This window comes from Macaca nemestrina, chromosome 6 (genome assembly GCF_043159975.1).
Source record: "Macaca nemestrina isolate mMacNem1 chromosome 6, mMacNem.hap1, whole genome shotgun sequence".
NCBI lineage: Eukaryota > Metazoa > Chordata > Mammalia > Primates > Cercopithecidae > Macaca > Macaca nemestrina.
Genome location: NC_092130.1, coordinates 52656827 through 52676824, shown reverse-complemented (window position 1 = coordinate 52676824; position 19998 = coordinate 52656827). Strand labels below are relative to the sequence as shown.

At 38.6% G+C, this 19998-nt stretch overlaps 1 protein-coding gene across 1 annotated transcript in view; it reads left to right on the top strand.

Moving 5' to 3' along the window:
• The window catches only part of LOC105467225 (coiled-coil domain containing 192), a 249325-nt gene that overhangs the window by 31096 nt on the left and 198231 nt on the right, over positions 1–19998 (top strand). The window contains exon 3 of the mRNA XM_011716707.2: positions 6152–6259. Within this exon, the coding sequence (XP_011715009.1) occupies positions 6152–6259 (108 nt within the window). The remainder of the gene's footprint in view (positions 1–6151; positions 6260–19998) is intronic.

Genomic DNA, 19998 nt, shown 5'->3' with positions numbered 1-19998 from the left:
AGGTCACAGAACAGATTCTGTAACATATGTAATATAATATGAACTCGAATTCAGGACTCCTCTAGCCCAGATCCTATTTTGCTATTAACTTTAATTTAAACCATGGAAGATATCCATCTTTTGCAAGGTCCTTTTTCTCCTCTGATGCTGTTTATACAAGGTCTCTAAGAGCCTATAAAGCAATATTACTAGAGAAGACCTGGAATATTTGAAAACAGATTAGAACTGCCTCTTACCACCTTCTATCAGATTCTAACCAGAATCTTCATCAAGGAGGAAGGAACAAAGCCCTAAAGCATAAAGCAGTATATTATGAGTGAGCATAAAAATGTTAAATTAACCACCAAACTTGTGACATTCTTTTCATTTTTACATAAACCCAATTCCAAGATTTCTGTATTGGAGAGAAATTCTAGGCTGAGACTCCTGGTGAGCATATTAATCACGTCTGCTTTGTTACTCCTTATTTCCCCGTTGCCTAGTATAGTGCCTGGCAAATAGTGAGCCTTCAATAAATATTTTTTGAACTTGAATTGAATTGCTTTGAGCTGAACTGGAATAAGAGCTGGCATGTTAAGAGTTTGGGGTTAGCCATTATTTAAAGTTATTTATGAAGCTATCAAACGTCACGTGGTCATTTCTCTTTAACTTCCATGCCAACAACCTTTTTATAAATTAAAATCTGAGTCAACAATTTCTTTCCAATATCTTTTTCTTTTAGTCTATCAGTGAGGCTATAGAAATGGACAAGTAGTTAAATCTTTCACAGGGTGAAAGGTTGACCTTTAGGAATGTGTTTATTTCTTTAAAAAATAATATCCTGGAACCTTGCTAAGGCAGATAAGTTGATATAGAATATAGATGCATCTTGAACGAGGTCCAGGGTGATTCAGGGACTCTAGATCTGGAAAGGCCACCTGATAAAACATTCAATTCACAATTTAACAGGGATCATTTAGATAGGAGGTCTCTATACTTAGATTTCATAAGCCAGTAAGAATTTTCACACCCAAAATAATTAGGGTTAGTTCTCATATGATTGCCAACTTTTCAATTTTTTTTCAAGACACTAAAACACAATAATTTCCATATACTGCCATCATTTGTTAAAGAAATATCCTCTTAACACCAAAGACAGTAGAATGATTATAATCTCAGAATAAATGACAGTCTTTAAAGAGGAATCAATTTGGCTTCATGAAAAATTCACAATGTTCTCTTTAAAAGTTTGCCTTGTCCTTTTGTTACTGGCTGGCACAAATGTTATCACAAACCAACACTGATCTATGGGGTGGCATTTGGGAACCACTAATATAATTAAACCCCTTTGGGCTGAGGTTTCTTTGTTTCCTCCTCCCTATCCACTCTCCACCCTTTCCAACTCATCTTTTCAGGGAACGCTAATCTTTCTGGACATTTATTCGGGTTCTCTTGACCTCTGGCTTGTTGAGTTCAGCCCGAGAAAGACACAGACAGGAGAACAGGGGATGAGAGGAGTTAAGGTCAGGCTATTGACTCTGCTGGTTCGTTTCCCCTCCCTACTTCTCTCCAACCACCACAACTGCCTAGACATAGTTGGCCGTGGCTGTGTTCCTCTCCTCAAGCTTTCTTTCTAGACCTATCAGTTTTGCTCTTCCCCTACCTCTTCAGGTCAAGGTAAGGCAAAGGGCACCTGTACTTCCAGGGAATATCTTACCAACCCTTGTTGGTTCCTTTAATCTTACCCACACCTTCTAAATCGTCCCTTCGTCTAATTCTCCTCAGTTTCTGCATTGGAGTAGCCATCTATTTCCTCCTGGGCTTTATGAATACATTCTTCATTTAAAGACAAAAATGTTGAGACGCAGACAAATGAAGCAGCTGGCTCGAAGTCACATGATCACTTAGAATCAAGTCAGATATAGACCATACCTTCCAGATTACAAGCAGGGTGCTCCTTAGGCTATGCTCAATCCAGGCCATCATCCTCCCAGAGCCACGTCCTGCTCAGCCATATTGATGAGCATTTTGATAACTAGTTGTAATTTGTTCACATTTTGAATTTAAATATCTTCTTAGGTGACTATTGGGGCAAACCCAAACACAGAGGAATACTGTTTTCATCAGAATGGATTAGAACCAGGAAAATTGAGTTTTTAAATATTTGCCTAAGTAGAAATGGGCAATTTAGTGTAAGAAACTGCTGCAAACGCTAAACACAAAAGAACATGAGAGTGATGCAATTATCACTGTGACGTGAATTCCGATCATGAAAGGGCAGTGGGGAGAGATGAAATAAATGTGCCCAGGGTGAGGGGATGAGGCATGGGTGGTGGGTGGGGGAGAAGATGATCAGCTGGGGAAAGACTTGACTCTGCATAAGAAAATGAGTAGGTTGCAGAAGGGTAAGGAAGAATAGGGTGATAGGTGCCTGTCAAGCAGAATGAGAGAGGAATGGGCAGCAGTAATGAATAGATATCAAACAGGATATTGTAAAATGTGTTTATCTGGAAGGAAGTTACTCTACCACTGAGCAGGGGCTGCTGCTAGAACCCTGACATATTAGAAGCTTCAGATTTTAGAGACACTGAATTCTCCAAAACTGACCTATGTCAAAATGCTCTTCCACAAAGGTGAAATTTGCCATAACCACACTTTTATTTAAAACTCTTTCTCTTAAATAAATGTACGTGCCCATATTTAATGCATTAACTGTTCTTAATTACAAACTTGACTGAATTTCCCACTGCCGTTTGATCACTTGCTGTTATGAAAGTGTCCCCGTGGGTATTTTCTTTTACTTGGGTTTTAAAATAAGCTAGAGAGTCTTAATACCAAATTATTCTCTTTAAAGGAATTGGGATAATGGAATTATTAACATGTATTGAGCACTTCATCTGTCAAAGCACTTATCTGCTTTACCTCATTCAGTTCTTACAACAACCCTACCATCACTCAGCCTCATGCCCACATTCTTGTCCTCATCTGCACAGTCTGGCCCCTGACCATGGCAAGCAGAACTTCTCTGTGGCTCTGATCCTTGTCAATGTCCCAGGTCAGATGCATGAAAAGTATTGCTCAAAGAAGTCACTGTTATAGCCTCTCAGCATGAAGGACTGCTCGTTCTGGTACAACCACCTTCACTGACTGCCGAGCCTTTAATCAATCAACAATTATTTATCAGGCTCCTACTTACTGTTCAGCAAAGTCCTGTCTGGCTTCTGCAGACAGGAACATTTCTAGATATGGCACATGAAGTTGGATCAATCAGAAACCTTGAGCCAGTCCTTAAGGGTCAAAGGGTTTGTATAGCTGTCATTTTAGGACAGAGAAATAAAGCCTTAACAGCAAGGTAGAGGATAATGAGAAGGTATTGGAATAGATTAAGAAATCAAGAAATATAAAATTAGAAAATAATATGTAAATTTTCCTTTAAATTATCATATGAGAAACCTTTGCAACCAGAACAAAGTCTACTCTTACAATGTCATATAAAATTTGTTCAATTAGTAAACTATCAACCTCAACATCCATGCATAATAATACTCAGGTGTCTTTACTCTAATCAAAGAGTTTATTGAATTTTTAGTGTTATTTAGTATCATCTTCTATTGATCATCTTGGCTACATTAGGTATCTGTATTTAGATAATAACTTAATATTTAGGTAGACAATTTTAAGACAAAAAGTAGAAATTCACAATGGGGATTATTATTAAATTGTTGGAATTTACCATTTGGAAATCCATACACAGGTTCAATTCCCAAACACCTGTATATTGCCTATATTTTCATCATTTTGATGTCATAGACTGTTGATTAATATAATTCACTTGCAACTACTTTAACCACTGAGAATATTCATTTTCATTATTAATACAAATTGCATGTGTCCACATGTACCTGGAAGTAAAATGAAATTAATAATGGAAGTCCTATCTTTCTGCCCTTCTGCCATTGTACCTTGCAAAACTGGGACAACGACTGAGTGCATCTAACTTTTTTAGTCTTTGAAACCACATATCCACCTCCCAAACCTCTATCTTCATGTGTTTACTTATTTTTGAAATTGTTCTTGACTTCATTTTTGTTTGCCTTTGTTCTGTTAATGGAGTTACCTCCTATTTAAAAAGTGCCTGCTTTTGTGTAAGCTTTTTCCCTTAAGAGCATGGCAGAAGCTGAAAGACAGGTCAGAGAGCAGGGCGTGCTCACTACAGCTGGAGTGGGGGTGTAAAAGACTGACTTTGCATTCTCCATGGTTTGCTCAGGTCTTTCCCTGTCCTAAAACACATGACAATTCCCTAAATTTGTCTGTACAAAAAGTCCTGTGTTTAATAACAGTTCTCAGTTACGCCTGTTTCATTTGGCTTTGACTTATAATGTTTTTGTCTTATGGAAATGTTCGTTGTTCTCGGCTGGGGAAATTTTGGGTGTTTGAAGAAGCCCTGGAGAAATGGATTAGATGATCTTGCTGAGTCTACTCACACAAATTTTAAAAAGTTCCTCTTGAGATCAACCATTCAACAAGAAAATTTTCCCTGGAAATAGAAGTCTAGATCAGGGATTCCCCATCTTTTAAAAATAGTTTGGCCTCATGACAATTCCCCATTTCTGCATATAATGTCTTATAGCCTGTATTCATCTCTAAGTGTAAATGCACAAGAATATTGTTTAAAGGCTTTTTTTTTTGAGAATTTTTGAACCCATTTTTGAAATTACTGGAACCATCAGGGATCCGAGGACAATTGGTTCACTTCCTAGTATCACCATTCCAGCCTAAGATGTTCCTCCCCTAAAGGCAAACTTTTGAGGGTGAGTATGCCCCTGTAGTGGCAGAACTTGACTGTTGAGCCAGGCTGTTGGTGAAGTAGAAATATTTTTTTGCCTCTCGTCTCATAGAATTCTGTTTATATCAGAGGCCAGTGGCAGAGACTCAAGGTTCGATGTATGGTATGAACAAGTACAGAAACTGAACGAATGCTGTATTTTTATGCCTGGTTCCATTTACCACCAGATGGCTGTATTGTATCGTCAGGAAATGCACACATGTAAAATCGGTGGTCTCATAAGCCACAGGGAAAAAAATAAAACAGAAGTTAGACCTTTAAGATATGTAGGAATGCAGTTCGTTCTTTATGGGGTTAATTGGAAACAGCTGCAGCAGGAGTATTCGCAAGAAAACAGGACGCACCCAGAGAAACTATAGGAAGGTCATCATCCTAGCATGTACAAGGTTTTCCAACTTTTTGTATTGCTTTGTAATTATTAAGTATTACAATAGCAAAAGAGTAGCAAGGAAGTGCTCTAGCCTCACAAGGGCCTGTACCTGGTGTTTTCATACCAATTTTGTGTACTCTTCAGCTTGTAGCTGAGGAAAAGTAACTTTAGAAACATTTTGAGTCTGGGCACAGTGGCTCACACCTGTAATCCCAGCACTTTGGGAGGTGGAGGTGGGCAGATCACGAGGTCAGGAGTTCAAGACTAGCCTGGCCAACATGGTGAAACCACATCTCTACTAAAAATATAAAAATTAGCTGGACGTGGTGGCACGTGCCTGTAATCTTCAGAGGCCGAGACAGGAGAATCGCTTGAACCCAGGAGGTGGAGGGTTATATTAGCCAGGCTCTGGGGAAGAATGATCTGATTCTAAAACATGTGGTATCTTTGCTTTAATGACATGTGCTGAGTCATATTAGCCAGGCTCTGGGGAAGAATGATCTGATTCTAAAACATGTGGTATCTTTGCTTTAATGACATGTGCTGAGAAGGTGAAGATGAGAGGAAACAGGGTTTCTCTGAGTTCAGTTGACTCCGTTCCTACTGTTAGGTGAATGTTAAAAACATACGCATTCTAGGTGACATCTTCCATCAGGAATGTGAAATTTTAAACCTAACCTTTTGAAGAACAAAAGTTTCAAAGTAATCAAATTCCAATGACAGTTATTTAATCTAACTTTCTAAAGCTGTTCATTGTCATCATTTATTTTTTACTCTTTTTACATTCTATGTTTTAAATAAAACTATTGTTAAAACATTTTGCCGTTTTATTTCCTTGTTAAGAAAAGGGGAGGATTTGTGTGAGTTTATCAAGCCTATCATTAGTCCATAAGATTGTTTGAGATGTGCTCAAACGATCCCTGTCAAAAAGTAATAATTGATTTTTTTTTTTAAAGAAAGTGTCCCTGGATACTGGACAGATGGCGTTTACCTTGGCCCAACTTGAGTCATTGGAGACTTGTCTGAAAGAAGCAGAAGAAAAGGCTAAAGCTTTATCTGAACAGGTAACACCTGTTATGGGAACTGGAAACAAATGTTCCTCAGTGTGCAGCATGGCAAGTGTAAATGTAAACACATGTTTTAACCTCTGCCTCTACTGATACACACACACACACACACATACACATTGCAGTTATGCACACACACACACACGCACACAGCATTCCATTCATTTTAGACATAACAGTGCCTACTTTAGTCTGTATGGAACTTTTCGGTCTTTAAAACTTTTTTCATCTTTGTATTCTATTTGACTTTCATTCACCACAGGCCATGAGTTAGGCAAACCTTCTTTAACTAAATGGTTTTCCTGAATAAGCAAAGCATATTTGCATTATAAATAGATAAGCTCAAAGATAAAATAAAGCCTATTGGAGTCATGCAGAAGTAATTTTCTTTTATTTTTAGGAAACTGTACTTAGAAGAGAGTTTTTCAAATATTGACATCCCTCTTAGGTTTTTGAAAATTACAGAAGCAAAACAGCAGATGATAAGTGGAGCCTGGCCTGCACCAGGTGGCCTGGACACCTTAGAGTGCTTTGCATGTACAGCAGGTCCATGATTTCAGAGACAGTAAACCAGCTTTACTAGTATCAGTAAAGCTCAGACCAGGGCTGGAACATTTCCCAATAAGATTATACTTTGCAAATAGTGCAACTATTGTTGCCTTTCCCCGGGTCAGAGAGACTTGGCCCCAGAGGACAAACTGCTTGGAGTCTGGGTCCCCCAGTGCTCTCTTTTGGTGACAGTCAGTGAAGGGAAAAGGATGGAGGAGGCCCTGCAATGTTAGAAATGTTCATTAATTTCTCCTGGATTGATATATTTAGATAAAAGTATATTTTAGATACTTTGGAAACAAATAATTTTAAGGTACTTTTAATAAAGGTAGTCTCTCTGTACAGTGAAAGCTAATTGCATCAGAATTTTAGCGGAAACTAAGGAGGAAAGGCACCTTGTGTTATGAGAAAAAGTATAATTAATATATAATTTAGTGATACACACACAAATGCCCTTCATTTCTTTTTCAGCTCACCAAAAAAGGTGCATCCCTTACTTTGGCATGTATTTATTGTTTACTGACTAAATGCGATTGATGCAAGGGGTCACAGGGGAGTTGTGTCAGCTAATAAAAATGTGCTACCCTTTTGGAAAAGTTCCATCTCAGCCTCAAGCCATAGCTCTAGCCTGCCAACTGTTTTTTTTTTTTTTTTTCTAAAACAAACAGAAACAAGCCTCGAACTGTGGCAAAATTAAGAATTACCAAGAATATAATGATAAACATGAGGTACCATTTCAAAGCAAAACAAACAAAACAACAAAATAACCTAAGAATTTCAGAGTCTCCAAATTGGGAAGGATTTTTCAGTGGATAACTAAAAAGGGGCACCCCTGCTGGGATTAGGTTACACTAAGAAGGTATATGGGATTTTTTGGGTAATCAAATGACTTTTAATGATATCTCGTTTGAATCAGTAAGATTCAATTCACTCATAAAAGTACCGATTCCTGCACTTTGGGAGGCCGAGGCGGGTGGATCACGAGGTCAGGAGATCAAGACCATCCTGGCTAACATGGTGAAAACCCCGTTTCTACTAAAAATACAAAAAAATTAGCAGGGCATGGTGGCGGGTGCTGAGGCAGGAGAATGGCATAAACCTGGAAGGCGGAACTTCCAGTGAGCTGAGATCGCGCCACTGCACTCCAGCCTGGGCAACAGAGCGAGACTCCGTCTCAAAGAAAAAAACAAGTACCCATTCCTTTGGTTCTTAATGAAATATTTCTATTTTATCCAATGCAGATGTAACCACCCAGTGGGTTCACCTTGCCCGCTGCCTAGACAGAATCGATTTATCAAGACAGGGAAATTACAGTGGAGAAAGAGGAAATCACAGAGCCACAGAGCTGGCTGTGCAGGAGACCGGGGTTTTATTATTACTCAAATCAGTCTCCCTGAGCATTCAGGGATCAGAGCTTCTAAAGACAATTTGACGGGGAGGCACCCGGAAAGTGGGGAGTGCTGGTTGGTCAGGTTGGAGATGGAATCATAGTGGGTGGAAGTTAGGTTTTCTTAATGCCTTCTGTTCCTGGGTGTGATGGCAGAACTGGTTGGGCTGGGTGGTGTCAGCTGATCCATCAAGTGCAGGGTCTGCAAAATATCTGAAGCACTGATCTTAAACTTTACAATAGTGATGTTATCCCCAGGAGCAATTTGGGGAGGTTCAGACTCTCAGAGCCACAGGCTGCATGACCCCTCAATTGTAATTTCTAATTTTGTAGCTAATTTGGTAGTTCTGCAGGGGCAGATTGGACCTCAGGCAAGAGCAGGGTCTTTGGGAAAAGGCTGTTATCAATTTTGTTTCAGAGTCAAACCATGAACTGAATTCCTTCCCACAGATAGTTCGGCCTATGCCTAGGAATGAACAAGGACAGCTTAAGGGTTAGAAGCAAGATAGAGTCGGTTAGGTCTTATTTCTTTCACTGTCATAATTTCCTCAGTTATAATTTACAAAGGCGGTTTCACAGATAGCTCCTAATATTTAAGATTCTTTGCTGGATGATCTCTTTGTATAACACCAAACAATTAGATGTATTCATTTTTTCAGTAATATAGCAGATTAAATATATAAAATGGAAACTGGATTTCACAACCTTTTTGTACCTACCATAAGTAAGATGCTGGTTAGGTGTTTTGCAGGAAAGACATATAAGTCAGAGCTTCTCTATCCAAGTAGCTCACAGACAATAGAAAAATTGGAAGATATGAAGAATGAAAATAGGTGTTTATATGACTCCAAGATAAACTGCACAATAGCATTAAGTTGCAGGATCTGTATGTGTTAATTGTACTAAAGCATTTTTCTTGAAGTTGCCAAATTTGCATAACCAAGTGAGTTTAATTGGAAGTTGGCCATGGTTTGAGGAAAGGGAGAGTATGATATGTAAAGCACATTGCAGGCATTTTCGATATTATATTTTTAATTAACTTGAGCATTTTATGAGATTTGGCTGTCTTCATTGTTACTGTTGAGAGGAGTCAATCAACACTGTTGTCACAGGATTTAATCCTAAAATTTTTGCTTTCTCCAGTGTTTGAGTCTAGTCTTTTCCTTGAAAAGATAAAAACTTTAAGAACAGTCCTCTGTCCCCTATTTTAAAATTTAAGTCGACATTAAAAACATGGATGAGAGGATAGGGAAAGGGAAGAACCTGATATTTCCTAAGAAAGTTCTTGAGAATATTTCAGAATGGAACACCTGTCTCAAACAATCAAACATTTGTCCACTGGGTGCCACTGTCTTCCTTACCAGGTCGTGCCACTAAGGGATTACAGAAAGATTGCCTTTAGTGTTAAAGATAATGATTACACACACACTCCGTGTGTGTGTGTGTGTGTGTGTGTGTGTTGAAGGAATATTTTTGCCTGCTATACATGTTAAGGCTTCTTCTAAATGTTGTTAATTTAGGATTTGTCACAAGGATGTTGGGAATGCTACCTTGCCTTTACTGGTAACCCAAATTATGGGCTGTCCCAGTGGAGTAGAATGAGGTGAGGAGTGTGGAAGAAACAAGAAGAACCAAGATTTGTGCTAGAAGGAAGCAGTGGAAGCTTGCAGTATTATCAAACAATGGGTCCTGCCTTTGAGAAAATGGTTAATCTCACTGTTATTCAAGACCTTATTTCTTAGCTTTGCCTCTGAGAACATAGAATTAACTCAGAATGGAAAGTATAGGTGCCTAGGGTTGTTACCTGCATTAATCATCTGTTGATCCGGGGCCTCGGTTTATGCAAACTGGACATTTCTAAGGACTCCTTCAGCAAGGTCCACTGTTACAAAGAAAAAAATAGAAATAGGCAACAAACAAGAAGGTTGTGGCCACTTCCTCCGATGAGGTCACACAGTCAATAGAATTCTTTGTTGGGCTTCACTTTAGCTTACAATTATTCTTTATTTCTCTGCAGTCAAGTCACTAATGTCAAAATAAAATAAACATGAAATTAGAATAATTTGCAATTAAGACTTATCATCTGGGTTAGTCAAGACTTTGAGAAATAACTGACTGCAGCAATTCAGCCAAAGCAGAGTCAGAAAGTGTCATTAGGCCCCAACTTCTAACCTGGATTATAATGATAAATCACTCAACATATTACCAAGTCTTGCTTAAGAAAATACTTTATTATATTTCCCATAGGTTAAGATCAGGTGGGAGGAAAACTAAATGCCTGGATGTTGGGTAATAGATAAAGAAAAAGGGTGAATAAGAAAGGGAGAAAAGCTGTTAGGAATGTGAAAGAAAGATGAGAAGTAAAGGGTTTGTAGAGAAGCCCATAAAAAAAAGGCTTTTCATGTGTGCTGGCTTCTATCACCAGTGAATATAGGAGGACAATGAAAAGGACTCTGGTGGACTGCTGTTTATAACCATACACAAGCAAATAGACCACACAGCTTGTCGAGACAAAAGAAAGTGTCAAGAAAACCCATACTTTTGCAATGAAGCCTGAATCCAGATGCACGCCAATGTAGAGTTTATGAGGCAACATTCCCTTTGGCAGTAGTGTTAGCCTAGAGTCTCTCTCATTTATTGATGGCTTCTGGTTCCCAGCTCCAGGTATCAGATCAGGGAGAGCCCAGGCTTTGTTCCTGTTCCACTATTTGCTAGCTTTATGGCCTTGGGCAATTCACTTTGTCTCCCCAGCTACAGTTGTCTTATCTAGGAGGGTGTAAACATGTTAGTTTCATAGGGCTGTCAATAGGGCAGTGACGATTAAATGGGATAGGTATTGGTCCTTCTGTCCCTTTGTAGGTATTATGGCTGAATGTTTCTGTCCCCCCATCAAAAAGAACAAATTCATATGTTGAAACCTAATCCTCAATATGATAGTATGTGGTGGTGGGATCTTTGGTAGATGGTAAGTTCTTGAGAGCACTGACTCAGGAATGGGACTAGTGTCCTTATAAAAGAGGCTCAAGGGAACTTCCTCACCCCTTCCACCATGTGAGGACAGAGTAAGAAGCTGCCATCTGTGAACCAGGAAGCAGACCCTCATAAAACACCAGATCTGTTGGTGCCTTGATCTTGGACTGCTCAGCCTCTAGAATTTTAAGAAAGAAAGAAATTCCCATTGTTTATATGCTAGCCAGTTCATGGTATTTTGTTATAGCAGCCCAAATGAACTAAGACAGTAGGTTCTCAAAAATATCTGTTTATTTTCACTCCTACCAGTGGTCATAATAGAACTGTGTAGTTCTCTTTATGCCTTGAGCCACATAAATTAACAAGTCCCAGCCTGCCACAAAAGTCTTTCTCTCAAACATACACACACACACTGCCCCCCTATCCAAGCTCCCTTTGTCCTAACTTGGCTGGCTTTTCTACTATCCAGTTTCTCTTCTACTCTTTCTCATCTCTTCATCTGGTAAAGGGATTTTAGTTCTTTAACCTTGTCTTTCCTTTCTGCTTCATCTCTTGGAACTTTTGTCTGTTTCTGCCCATTATCTGATTTTGTACAGATTGGGAGTTGTTTTCCTTGGCAAGCTGGGCAGGGAGGGTGTCAGGAGGTGAATCCAGTAAGAACTATGTAGTCAGAATTCATTTCATATATCTTCTAGGTACCATACCTAACAAAATATAGTCACATATGAGAAGACTTTTTAAAGTTCATGGAAAAATGGAATTAAACAATAAAAATAAAAAGCATAAATTTTATTTTTCAACATGAGCTTCATTAAGTTCAAGATACTTTTGAAGTGATGATACCAGCCCTTTAGTCCACTTTGAAGAACTAAGGGTCCTGGGGATTTAACCATCTAAATACAGTGTTTTCTTTACAGCATTAACTAAAGAGAAATGAGTGCCCTTTAAAGGTTTTTTTTAAGACTAGGAAACAAAAATAAGGCAGAAGCAGCCAAATCAGTACTGTAAGGAAGATGCCTAATGATTTCCTGTGGAAACTCTTGCAAAGTTGCCCTTTTTGATGAGAGGAATGAGCAGAAGCATTGTCATGGTGGAGAAGGACTCTCCTGAAGCCTTCCTGGGTGTTTTTCTTCTAAAGTTTGGCTAACTTTCATAAAACACTGTCATAATAAGCAGATGCTATCATTCTTTGTCCCTGCAGAAAGTCAACAAGTAGAATGCTTTGAGAATTTTAAAAAACTCTTGCCATGACCTCTGCTCTTGACCAGACTTTTGCTTTGACTGGACCACTTCCCCTTCTTGGTAGCCGTTGCTTTGATTGTGCTTTGTCTTCAGGATTGTGCTGGTACAGCCATGTTCCATCTCCTATTACAATTCTTTGAAGAAATGCTTCAGGATCTTGATCCCACTTGTTTAAATTTCCATTGAAAGATCAACTTTTGTCTTCAGCTGATCTTGGCACAACAGTTTTGGCACCCATTCCCATCAAGTAGAAAGCTTGCTCAAGTTTAATTTTTCAGTCAGAATGGTGTATGCTGAACCAATTGAGATAGCTATGGTGTTGGTTATTGTTACTCTTATTAATTTTGGTCCTCTTCAATTAGGACATAAATGAGATACATTTTTCCTCAAAAATTGATGTAAATGGCCTGCTGCCACAAGCTGCTTCTTCAACATGGTCTCATTACTTTTTAAAACAAATTATCTACAAATAAACTGCCAATTTCTTTGGGGCATTGTGTATATAAACTTTTTGTAAAGCATCAATTATTTCACCATTCTTTCACCCAAGCTTCACATAAATTTGATGTTTGTTCTTGCTTCTATTTTAGCAGAATTCATGTTCCTCTGGTAGAGGCTCTTTTCAAACTGTTTTCTTCTTCTTAATACCTCAAACTAGATCCTGTTCACATGTGTTACAAGTTAGTATGAGTTTATTTTGGTGTAAACTATTTTTGAAATCCATGCACAATTTTTTCAAAATATGCACTTCTATGATATCTCTGAAGAACTTTCATATTAAGCATGCCATAAAAACTTCCTAGAAAGAAGATTTCATGATTTGATGCAGGGGATAGGAGGTGGAAAACTGGGTGGGAAACTTGACCTCTTTTTCCTATCATTGTTTCTCCCAGGTAGGGATGAGGCATACAGCAAGGGGTCCCTTTTTGGTCTTTTACCCCTTTTCCTTCCATTAAGAGAGGTTTATTGCACTCCAAATGGAGAGAAATTTCAATGGAGAAAAACGCGGTAGTTTTATTTCTCAACTTTTGGATAAAGCATGTGTGGTATTTTTCTGATTCTTAGTAATAGCTCATGTGTGAGTTGGGCATTTTTTCCCCTGACCTGATGAGAGAGACATTTATTAAGGCCTATTAAGGCCCAAAATAAAACTAGGAACAGGGCATTCTTGTATCCTCACTCTATGGCTGACCTGAACAGTTAAGTTATATGCAAAGAAAATTTCTTTCTCTTTATTTTTTTCCTCTGGGATGTCTCTGCCTTAGGTTCTTTCTCATCTTAAAGAATAATTGAACCAATAATGGAGACATAAAAGGAGGTGGAAGAGGGTATCTAATCTTGCATCCTGCAGAAATACATGCCTAGGACCAGATCCCTGGGGCAATGCATTATAAATGATAGAGAGTGGAAGAACTAACATTTATTAAGCATGTACAGTTTTCCACGTGTTGTGTTGAGATTTATAAACATTTCATTTTAGCTACACAATAACCCAATTTGCTATTGAGGACAATGAGAATAAAAATCATTTTCATTTGCTAAAGGTCATATAGTCAATAAATTGTGATACGGATTGATTGTGTCCCCACCCAAATCTCACTTGGAATTGTAATAATCCCCACGTGTCAAGGGCAGGGCCAGGTGGAGATAATTGAATAATAGGAACGTTTTTCCCCATACTGTTCTCCTGGTATTGAATAAGTTTCACAAGATCTAATGGTTTTACTAGTGGGAGTTCCCCTGCATAAGCTCTCTTGCCTGCTGTCATGGAAGACGTGCCTTTGCTTTTCCTTTGCCTTTTGCCGTGATTGTGAGTCCTCTCCAGCCATGTGGAACTGTGAGTCCATGAAATCTGTTTCCTTTATAAATTACCCAGTCTTGGGTATGACTTTTTTAGCAGCATGAGAAGAGACTAATACAAATCGTTAATCTAGAATTAGAACCAAAGTATTTTTAAAATTCAAAGCCCCTATTCTTAACATGTAGTCATAGACCAAAGACACTTAACAGACATTTCTTACACAGCAACATCGAACAAGAAGAATTTGCCTAGGTTTTCAAACTGGCACCTCAAGAGCCTGTTAAACAGATTGCTGGGCCTTATCTCTAGAGTTTATGATTCATAGATCTGAGGTAAGTTTCAAAACTTTGCATTTATAACAAGTTCCCATCTAGCTTCAGTACCAGATGCTAACCCAGACCTTCAGGCTGAGTTTCTTTTTTTCCCTTGTCCTGTGTTCTCCAGCTGCATGGCTAACATGGTGAAACCCCGTCTCCACTAAAAAGTACAAAAAATTAGCCGGGCGTGGTGGCGGGCACCTGTAGTCCCAGCTACCTGGGAGGCTGAGACAGGAAAATGACGTGAACCTGGGAGGCGGAGCTTACAGTGAGTGGAGATGGTGCCAAGTACTCCAGCCTGGGCAACAGAGTGAGATTCCATCTCAAAAAAAAAAAAAAAAAAAAAAAAGAAAGGAAGAAAAGATGTAGGAAGAATGACAAAATAATATTGCTCCAAGAGCCCCGTGTTATAGTTCACAGAGATAATCTCAGCAAGACAGAAGACCAAGTCTCAAATTAGCAGAAGATGGCAAGAGCTGAACTCTAAGATACCTCTCCTTGTTGGAGTTGTATGATGAGACTTCTGGAATGTAAGAGGTGGGCATAAATTACCTGTAATCTGCATTTGAAGAAAGAAAATATTATGTGTATGTTGTCAGAATGAACAAGAAAGTTAAAGGAAATTCAAGAGGGGGCAAAAATGCAAAAGAAGCATTCCATTCTGAAAAAGACTTGTATCTATTCTGACTTGCTCCCCAACGTAGTGCTCCCTGTCAGGCCCATTCTGGCTTATTGCAAGAACCTAATTTGGGGCATTTGTGGCTTTGTACGCTGTTCAAAGTCAAGATCAAGCCAAGTTTAATTTCTTTCTTTGTTTTTTTTTTTGTTCGTTTGTTTTTGTTGGCCAGCACTCATTTGTTCATATAACAAGTGTTTATTGAGGATTCACTATATGCCAGGTACTATATCTAGAAGTGGGAATACAGCAGTAAACAAGATTAATAAGATCCCTGACTCATGGAGCTGACATTCTACTGGAGGACACAGACAGAAAACAAATAAACATTGAAAACACATAGCGCTTCAGACGGTGTTAAGCACTTTGCTGGGCCATGCTAAAGGGTATCTGTGGGACTACGCTTGACCTTAAATCCCATTGGGAAGTCTGGTTCCTGAGAATAACCTTGTGGGCCCTTGTCCTTGAGAAGCTGGTGACTGTAGATCTGTGTGTATGTGTATGTGCATGTGTGTGTGTGTTGGGGTGTGTGTGTTATTCCTGTTGTTTTTGATATTAAACAATAAAAGGTAAGGCCAAATTATTGCTCTAGGTTAGATCAAGGTTCTTGGGACTCAGTTTTTCTCTTCAAGATGGTATTTTCAAAGAAACGGGAGGATTTTAACAGTTTATTTTCTCTTGAGAGTTTTAACCATTTTGCTAATATTTATCCTAAATTCTTCAGGTATATTTATGTGTATTGTTATAAAGCTTGGACTAGAAACCAACAACGCCCCACAAAAAAAATATAATATGCTATGTTTATCTCTAATCAGTAAGAAATTATGAATCATTTTATGCCTAAGGCCCTAACAAAACTCCCATTATTTCTCTCTTAGTACATCTTAGTGTCCAGTCTATCTTTTCTTTATGTTTAGGAATAGAAGGAACAAAGATACCAGCAAATTTTTAGATACTGAATTTGTGTATTGAGTAGCTAAAAGTAATCTGATGCATACTGAGATTGTCCAAAAAATGTTCTGTTTTTTTTTTTCATTGTTTATATGCAACAGTGGATCTTTTGATGTCAAGTTTATTTGAAATAAACAATGTGCCCTTGGTAGGAGTATTCATTTCTGCAAATGCTCAGAAATTATGCTTGACATGCCAATCTGAAATCATGAGTTTTGTGAATGAGTTTTTGTTTTCAGAACTATTTTGAAGTGTACTTTAATGCCACAAAATCACAAGCAGTCTGTTTGACCTGGAATGGGTTCCTTATCAACATGAAACCTAGTTATCAGGAACTTCATTAAACAATTTGGCTAGCCAGAGTTCTGATTGATTTTACAGCAGACAAGTTCCCTCTGTATTAAAAAACAAAATCCAACAACTTCTCATTTAAGCAGATGTTCATCTTCATCTTGTTACTGGGTTGTTTGGCATAAATTGGTAGTCTCAGAGAATGCAAGGAAAAAAACTAGAAGCTGGTGAAGAGATGGTGTTGTTTTGAATAGAGTCAAACACAATGACAAATCGGTTTCTGTAGTGTATTGTTGTTGCAGGCGGGATGTGTGGATTGTTGGCCTGTTACATAACTAAAGACTTCCTTTTGCTTGTAAATGTCAAGATCAAACAGAGGTCAGTTTTAAATAGCTGACCGGTGCTAATAAATGTGACTTTCTCCTCTTGGAAAAAGCAAAAAGCCTCATGCCTTAAGAGTCATGGCTCTGCTGTTAGGAGGAGGTGTCTTTTGTGTATGGTTTTAACTTGTACTTTGTTCATGAGATTTTCTTTGAGATGGTAAACGAACTTTCCCTTTGCTTGTTGTCTACAAATAAATTAGTAAGTTAGGTATACGCTTTTGTTCAATTATTCATTCAGTAAATATTTATTGAGTTTATACTATGAGCTAGACATTCTAGCTAGTTTGGGACTCCTGTGAATTTTAGCTCGTGTATTTCTCCAAACAGTCCTGGAAAATTGTATATGCCATTTTGCAAATGATGAAAGATCTTTTGTGGGCTTGCAGTCCTCCTGTCTGCTCCTTCTACACACTCTCCTTGGTGATCTGACTTTAGGGTACACAATCTGCTGAAAAGTCTTAAGTCCTCACTATTAGTCCAGGTCTTCCCTGAATCCAGACCTAATTATGTGTACTGAACAGCTCCACCAAGGTTCTCACAGACAACTCAAGCTCTCAGTCTCCACATTTCAACTTACCTGCTTCTTGCCCCAAACCTCTTCCTTTTCCCACATTCCCTAGGTCAGTTATCAGTGCTGCCAGCCACCCTGTGCTGCTTTCATTCTTTCCTCATGCCTCATATGCAATCAATTGCTGAGTACTGTGGGTGATGACTCCCAAATCACTCTTGAATCCATCTTTTTTCCTCAATCTCCACTATCATCATTTTTGTCCAGGCCACCTTCTGCAATGCCTCTCCTGACTTCACCGTCATTATGGCCTTTGTTTAATGACTCCTCAACACTACACTGGAATGAAGGTTCTGTAACAAAGACCTCATATCTCTCAAATTTAAATCTTAAATTAGCCTGATTTCACTGTCAGGGTCAAATCTATCCTCTAACAGATCTTACAATACCATTTATGATCCACCCACCTGCTTGTTTCTCCAGCTTTACCTTATACCACTCCCTGTATACCACTATGACGCCACTTTCAGTTCTTTAGAGGTATTATATCCTCTCTCACCTTTCTAATCTAGAAAAAACAAAGGCCTCATTTCTTAGAGTCAAATTTTCATTAATACACCTCTTCCTAGAATTTCTCTGCTAACTTTCTCCATTGCCTCTTTTTTTTTTCCTTTTTTTAAAATGATATTTAAAGTTCTAGGGTACATGTGCACAACATGCAGGTTTGTAATATATGTACACATGTGCCATGTTGGTGTGCTGCACCCATTAACTCGTCATTTACATTAGGTATATCTCCTAATGCTATCCCTCCCCACTGCCCCCTCCCCATGATAGGCCCCAGTGATGTTCCCCTTCCTGTGTCCAAGTGTCCTCATTGTTCAATTCCCACCTATGAGTGAGAACATGCAGTGTTTGGTTTTCTGCTCTTGTGGTAGTTTGCTGAGAATGATGGTTTCCAGCTGCATCCATGTCCCTACAAAGGACATGAGCTCATCCTTTTTTATGGCTACATAGTATTCCATGGTGTATATGTGCCACATTTTCTTAATCCAGTCTGTCACTGATGGACATTTGGGCTGATTCCAAGTCTTTGCTATTGTGAATAGTGCCACAATAAACATACGTGTGCATGTGTCTTTATAGTAGCATGATTTATAATCCTTTGGGTATATACCCAGTAATGGGATGGCTGGGTCAAATGGTATTTCTAGTTCTAGATCCTTGAGGAATTGCCATACTGTTTTCCATAATGGTTGAACTAGTTTACAGTCCCACCAACAGTGTAAAAGTGTTCCTATTTCTCCACATCATCTCCAGCACCTGTTGTTTCCTGACTCTTTAATGATTGCCATTCTAACTGGTGTGAGATGGTATCTCATTGTGGTTTTGATTTACATTTCTCTGATGGCGAGTGATGATGAGCATTTTTTCATGTGTCTGTTGGCTGTATGAATGTCTTCTTTTGAGAAGTGTCTATTCATATCCTTTGCTCACTTTTTGATGGGGTTGTTGGTTTTTTTCTTGTAAATTTGTTTGAGTTCTTTGTAGGTTCTGGATATTAGCCCTTTGTCAGATGAGTAGATTGCAAAACTTTTCTCCCATTCTGTAGGTTGCCGGTTCACTCTGATGATAGTTTCTTTTGCTGTGCAGAAGCTCTTTAGTTTAATTAGATCCCATTTGTCATTTTTGGCTTTTGTTGCCGTTGCTTTTGGTGTTTTAGACATGAAGTCCTTGCCCATGCCTATGTCCTGAATGGCATTGCCTCGTCTAGGGTTTTTATGGTTTTAGGTGTAACATTTAAGTCTCTAATCCATCTTGAATTCATTTTCCTATAAGGAGTAAGGAAAGGATCCAATTTCAGCTTTCTACTTATGGCTAGCCAATTTTCCCAGCACCATTTATTAAATAGGGAATCCTTTCCCCATTTCTTGTTTCTGTCAGGTTTGTCAAAGATCAGATGGTTGTAGATGTGTGGTATTATTTCTGAGTGCTCTGTTCTGTTCCGTTGGTCTATATCTCTGTTTTGGTACCAGTACCATGCTGTTTTGGTTACTGTAGCCTTGTAGTATAGTTTGAAGTCAGGTAGCATGATGCCTCCAGCTTTGTTCCTTTGGCTTAGGATTGTCTTGGCAATGTGGGGTCTTTTTTGTTTCCATATGAACTTTAAAGCAGTTTTTTCCAATTCTGTGAAGAAAGTCATTGGTAGCTTAATGGAGATGGCATTGAATCTATAAATTACCTTGGGCAGTATGGCCATTTTCACGATATTGATTCTTCCTATCCATGAGCATGGTATGTTCTTCCATTTGTCTGTGTCCTCTTTTATTTCACTGAGCAGTGGTTTGTAGTTCTCCTTGAAGAGGTCCTTCACATCCCTTGTAAATTGGATTCCTAAGTATTTTATTCTCTTTGAAGCAATTGTGAATGGGAGTTCATTCATCATTTGGCTCTTATTGGTATATAAGAATGCTTGTGATTTTTGCACATTGATTTTGTATCCTGAGACTTTGCTGAGGTTGCTTATCAACTTAAGGAGATTTTGGGCTGAGACAATGGGGTTTTCTAAATATACAATAATTTCATCTGGAAACAGGAACAATTTGACTTCTTCTTTTCCTAATTGAATATCCTTTATTTCTTTCTTTTGCCTGATTGCCC